Genomic DNA, 6,177 nt, shown 5'->3' on the forward strand with positions numbered 1-6,177 from the left:
GATTAATTTTAAGCGGCTTTAAGATTTATTAATATTTATGGTATTTTAGAAATTTTAACTAGCATATGTTGTTATTTTTTGTGTATATCTTTGCATAGAAATGGTTGTACTTCCCATGCCTTTTGTTAGGCTCTCCCGTCTGTGCTCGAATGGATCAACCCGGTTGTCTGTCGCACTCTGCATGCTAATGACTTCTTCTCAGCAAAGCTTATCAAATCACTGTAGCTGACCTAGCCACTGGACAATATCACTGTATCAGGGAAAAGCGGTTAGTGTCGTTATTTGTGTTCAAATCACTATCGCTGAAGGACACCGTTCAGGATTTCAGCAGTGATGCCTGTGACACCTGTATCACTGTTACAGCAGGCTAGCTGAATAAAAAAACGAGCATCACAGCCAGTCAGCCACAGGTCCAACACATCCCAATGATCGTCATCTGAAAAGCGGCGTCCGACCCAAAGCGTTATTATTCCACCAGCTCACCTGGACCGGGCTGCAGGGTGAAACCGTGTTTAAGCAGGTATGCATGCGAGCTACAGCTACATGACGTTATAACAGTATGTAGATGACTGACTGCATGACTTGGTGTGACTTTGGGCTGCTTTTTCAGGAGCTCACAGTAATAAGTGCACGACTCAAGCCAATATCTCCTTCTATAACGAGCTCCTCTGCTTTGATAGGGAAAGCTGAAATGAGCCAATAATCGCATTCATTTCACATATGAGTTTGTGCACGAGCAGAAAAAGCTCTGAATCTGCCTTATGTATGTACGTCATGCGAAATCCTGTGGTTGTCTGTGGGGTAATGAACACAGGGGGAGTACATCAGACAATACAGCCTGAAATATGTTGAAGCATACTGAGATGAAACTGCGGTTTTAACTACCAAAAAGCATGGGATTGCAGTTAGAGAATGATAGCAAGTCAGTGCATATGCAGGATATGGAGTTCTCCTACTTGTGAACTGGGCCCAGCAATGATTTAATAGGGGATTTAAGTGATTGATGATGTGAATGAATATTTTAATAAGAACATGCATTAGACAGAGGAATTGCAGTGTATAGACACAGACGTAGTGCTACTTGTAGTAATATGCATTGTTGCTATATGTGTATGAAAGGTTTCTGTCATCCAGTTTGAAGATTATTACATTACTATATTACTAACTCAAAGATGACTAGATTTGCAGATCACAAATGAACATCAAGTAAAGACTCTGCATTAATTGGTGGGTGGGGTTATCAAATTCTGCCTCAGAACTAAGAAACTGCGATGTTTCACTGGCAGGTTGAAATGCAGCAAAAGTTGTGTACGCGCAACACAACCTTGTTCGTGGAAAACGGCCAGGCTTGTGGTGCAGGGGCTCCATCTCCACCCCCGTTCCGATGCCCCCGGTGTGGAGAGCATGAGCGCTTCCACAGCCTGGCTGCGTTGCGGGCCCACCTCGACTACAATCACACGTACGATCCAAGGCACAACCTCAGCCTCCCTACCAGCAGGGGGTACTTACGCTCTGACAGCAAGAGAGCCACTGCTGAGACCCAGACAACAAAGGATGCAGGCACTGACACGCGTTCACACCAGTTCCCATTCAGCTCTGATCCCCTTCCACATGACCAGACTGCAGACACGTGCCCAGAACAGCCTGCTTCCCCAGAGAAGAATGCCGCTAGTGGGGAGTTGTCCATTGGCACCAAGCTCCTCTCTGCTCCAGTGCCCTCGGTGGGGCAGAGGCTGGAGGGCATGATGAGGACGGCCAGTAGCAGCATGGAGCGACGGCTGCTCCGGCTCAGCTCAGAACTGGCCCACACTGACACAGCACTTCTGTGTGAGCGCGCACACTCGCACCACCTGGCCCAGGAGCGACAGGAAGTGCTGGAGCGGGAGCAAGCTCTCAGCAGACAGGTGAACGCTGCCGTCATGGTCATTGCCACGCTGCGCCAGCAGCTCAGCATGTCCGAGCATGAGCTGGAACGGAGGGAACAGTGAGTGCAACCTGAAACACAATTGCAACAAAATTATGTGTGTTTTTTAATTGGCAGATTAGTCAAATTACTTAACATGTCAAGATAATAATAGTTTGTTACTGGTTGTAGGGAAGTGCTTGCTATTCAGAAATTTCTAGAAGCAGCAGCGCAGCATGAGATGTGCGGGAAAGTCCGTTTGCGGCGGTTCATCGAGGGCCTCCTACGACGCATTGCCCTGGCTGAAAGGCTGCTGGAGTATTACCAGAACACTCCCCATGAACACTACTGCACAGCCCACACGGTATGTCACAGGCCACACTGTTAGACTTGGGGCTCATTACACAACCTGATCCGTATCCTGCATGCGTCAAAGTAACAGTGTTAGCTACAAAAATAAGCATTATGAATTGTCTATCGTAAGACATGTAAGACCCACTCTTACAACTCTGTTATTTGTCCAGGTGGCTCCTTTAGCTGAGGCAGGTCCCCAAAGAATAACCAAAAGCAGGTATGGCTTGGATTTTTTTAGATTAATGTTGAGCTTGTAATTTGCACAGTCTGCACTTGGTTGCTTGTTTGTATTAGATTTTTAAGACAGTAAATTTAGATGTTGATTGGGAAATCTTTTCCTGATTTCCCCTTGTAGCAGTCTTGCTTTTCCATATTACTTATTCATGGAGAATCACACAAGGCTAGTAGAAATGGTTCTTTAGTGTATAAGTAATGATTTCCCAGGGCCATCTCTGTTCCCTATGTTTTATTTGTATCCTGTCCTGTGTTTTATTTTATTTTTATTTTTTTGTATGTGCTTTGGGGTTTAGCATCTTTCTGCCATATCCTGACTTTAAATGATGAGTTGTGTTGTTGATGATGTTGTGTCTGCATGTTCAGATGTGTTTTATTTATGGTATATGCTATAAGGAATCTGCAGCCTACATGTTCTGATTTTTACCACTAGGTCTACAGGAGAGCAACTGGTCCATGACGAGGAACTGTCACATGGGCATCAGGCTGGGTGGGGAGCATCCCGGGCCTCTGGGGAGAGACGGGGCCATCATGGCTGGGTCCAGGGCAAGAGGTCAGATAGTTATGAGGTTTAGATGTCTGGCCTGAGCCTTTCACTTAATGTACTGTATATGTTTAAAATATAGTGTATTGAAATTGTATTTTAAGCAAATATATAGACAAAAGAAGCATTAAAAAATATATAACATTCCTGGAAAAAAAATATCTGACCTGGATCTCATACGGAGAGATCTTTTTCAGCAAAATGTGGAAAGGCAGTTCGTCTTGGTAGCACTCTTAATCTTATCTGCTTGGAATATTGTTTAGATCAGGGTCCTGTAGGACTCAGCTGTGTCTAGTGATGGCATGTTACTGTTCTGATAATCAGAAAACTCACCTTGTGGAATGCCTTTACACTCCTTCTGTAGTGCTGTGAAGGTGCTAGCATACTGCTGACATTGTGGACACATGGTGAGACTGCCCTTTAAATCTAATACATATTGCTACCTAGGTTAATAGTTTACATTCTGATGAATTGCAAACTGATTCTATATTATGGGAATTGAATGTTTGTTCATATCTAACCATTACACAATTCAATGCAGTGCCTTGCATAAGTATCCCCCTGCACTTAATTGGGATTATGTGTCAATAATCTACACTAAAAACTCATAATATTGATGTGGGGGAATATAGTTTGCAAAATTATTTAGAAAGTGACTTCCACCTATGGGCGAGTAAAGTGTCATATGATTTCAATATAAATACACCTGTTCCTGGAAGGCCCGAGAGAGAATTATACCTAAACGAACAGCATAATGAAGACCAAGGATCTATCAAGTCCAGGACAAAGTTCTGGTAAAGTATCAGTCAGGGTCTGGTTATAAAAAAATATCCCATACTTTAAACATTCTGTGGAGCATCATTAAAGCCTTTATTAAAACATGGAAAGAATGTGGCACAACCACATCTCTGCCTAGCGGAGGCCATCCACCAAAAGTCTCTCTATGTTTGGTGGAAACCCAACACTGCTCATCACCTCGAGAACACCATACAGTGCAGCATGGTGTTGGTAGCATCATGTTGAGAGTTGCTCTTGGCCTCTAGGTTACATCTTTGCTTACTAATGCCCTTCTTACACAGTCACTGAGTTTTTGGTGGACCACTGCCTCTAGGTAGGGTTGCAGCTGTGCCATATTCTTTCCATTTTTATACCTCTGTCACTAGGTGGTGGAGGCATTTAGTTTTCAGGTTGTCTGTGTGTCTGAGATTCTTGTTCACGCAATATCTCAAGAACAAGTGGGTGAATGTAAGCAGAAGAATTGATTAGATTTTGGAATTATGCAAACAGCGAGCGGCAGGATCTTTCTCCAATAGCTTCCTTCCTGTTTTTAAGTGTATTTTAAAGGTATTTGAGGCATAGAACTTGGTAACAAGAAGAACTAGACTAATTGGCGACACATATCCCTGATGTCGCTGTTGGCATCAAGTTGTACTTGTTTAATAATGGGTTTAATGTTGCTCCATGGGATGTTCAAAATTTTCAAAATACAATTTTTTGTAACTAAACCTTGTTTTGATTTTGATTCCTTGGTCTTCATGATACTGTTTGTTTAGTCATATTCTGTAACAAACCTTTCCAGGAATAGTTGTATTTATATTGAGATCACGTAACGCTTTACTTGTGCACAGGTAGACTTGCACACAACTGATTGCACCAGAACTAATTTAGGGGTTTCAGAGCAACATTTAGGTTTTTTTTTTTTTATTGCAAATAATTCTAAGGGGGTGAATACTTATGCAAGGCCCACTCAAAAAATATCATGCAAAGAATTTGTAGTACTTTAAATTTATGTATGTGAGTCGACAACACATACTAAAAGACAGTGTTATCCAAATATTAAATTTGTTAGTTGTTCTGTGTTTGTTTTTCTTCATTTAACGGTGCTGTTGCACACAGTGAATGTCTGAGATATTGATATTATCTGAATGCATTAGTGCATATAATCAATATTTTAGTGGTGCTGTTGCCTGGGGCTGTATACCCATATCATAACCAGTATTATCATAACCAGTATAGTCTGTGCTATGTGAAATGCCTCCTAACAGTAGCCAGGCGCATGTAAAATTCCACATTAACAAGAAAAAAATATCTTACGGTCAATATTAGCTCAACTTGCTTTTTATATAAACAAAACTGATGTGTGAATAGGTTGGGCATTTGACACTGCAGTTTGACCTGTGTGAGGTGGCAGTAACCAGAGCAATAGCACATTTTAAGCTCTGTTTTGGTACATTTTGGTGCAATTTATGTAGCAGTTATAAAGTTTAGAGAGTAGCCTACATGTTCAGTTAAAAAAAACAAAACAAGAATTGGTGTTCAGTTATAACGTTTAGAGAGTAGCCTACATGTTCAGTTAAAGAAAAAACAAAATTTGTTCTTTAAAAATATATGAGATGTCTCTCAGTTTATTGTATTTTCCAAAGTATTAAATAGTTTGCACATTGTTTCTTAATCATTGTGAATATGTTCTACTTTTGTTGGAAAAAGAAAACATAACATGTTAGATGTTGCTCTAAATGATCTTTAAGCCTTGCACACAATAATCTTATCCTTTTCAACATAAATATCAAATCTTTTGACCTACTCGTCATGATTTTGTTTATGGTATATATTTCTGGTGGCAGTGCAGTCATAGAAAATTAATGATTGTCAAACCTTGGTGTGATGATTGGTTATTCGTTTTAATAATTCACTTATTATTACCCAGTTCCTGATACATTTAAATGTCCGGTTCATAACATTTAAAAGTTTTTCTAGACCCGTAATAATGATATAATTAAAAAAAAAAAAAAACTGATTTGCAATATTGCATTGCAATGAATCCAGCTAAGTTCTTTATTTTTTTTCAGGCTGTTTACATTTTAAAATTAAGCTGCTCTTTTAACATTACATTACATTATTATTATTATTAGCATTATTACATTTTAATACTAATATACTTACAGTACACACAATGAAAGATCTTGACTGATTTATCTAGGCTCTTATCTATTGCAGAATGTTGAATATAAGTAGATTGTGGATCATGCATGTTTATTTGTTTGCTTCTGTCTGGATTTATGACAGAATTAATGAGGTGTTTACAGAGCACTGACTGAAATCAGAATGTAGTTTGATTTCATAATTCTTGATTTATTATAAA

The 6,177-nt window shown here is 40.1% G+C and overlaps 1 protein-coding gene across 1 annotated transcript; it reads left to right on the top strand.

The window, feature by feature from the left end:
* Positions 1 to 168: 168 nt before the first annotated feature.
* On the top strand, positions 169 to 5,828 carry znf365 (zinc finger protein 365). Its single transcript, XM_026934073.3, has 5 exons — positions 169 to 520; positions 1,287 to 1,984; positions 2,096 to 2,267; positions 2,428 to 2,474; positions 2,925 to 5,828. Exons 2-5 carry the CDS (start codon positions 1,293 to 1,295, stop codon positions 3,064 to 3,066), a joined length of 1,053 nt encoding a protein of 350 aa, XP_026789874.3. The 5' UTR covers positions 169 to 520; positions 1,287 to 1,292; the 3' UTR covers positions 3,067 to 5,828.
* The last annotated feature ends 349 nt before the right edge of the window (positions 5,829 to 6,177 follow it).

This window comes from Pangasianodon hypophthalmus, chromosome 10 (assembly GCF_027358585.1).
Source record: "Pangasianodon hypophthalmus isolate fPanHyp1 chromosome 10, fPanHyp1.pri, whole genome shotgun sequence".
In the NCBI taxonomy this organism is placed as follows: domain Eukaryota; kingdom Metazoa; phylum Chordata; class Actinopteri; order Siluriformes; family Pangasiidae; genus Pangasianodon; species Pangasianodon hypophthalmus.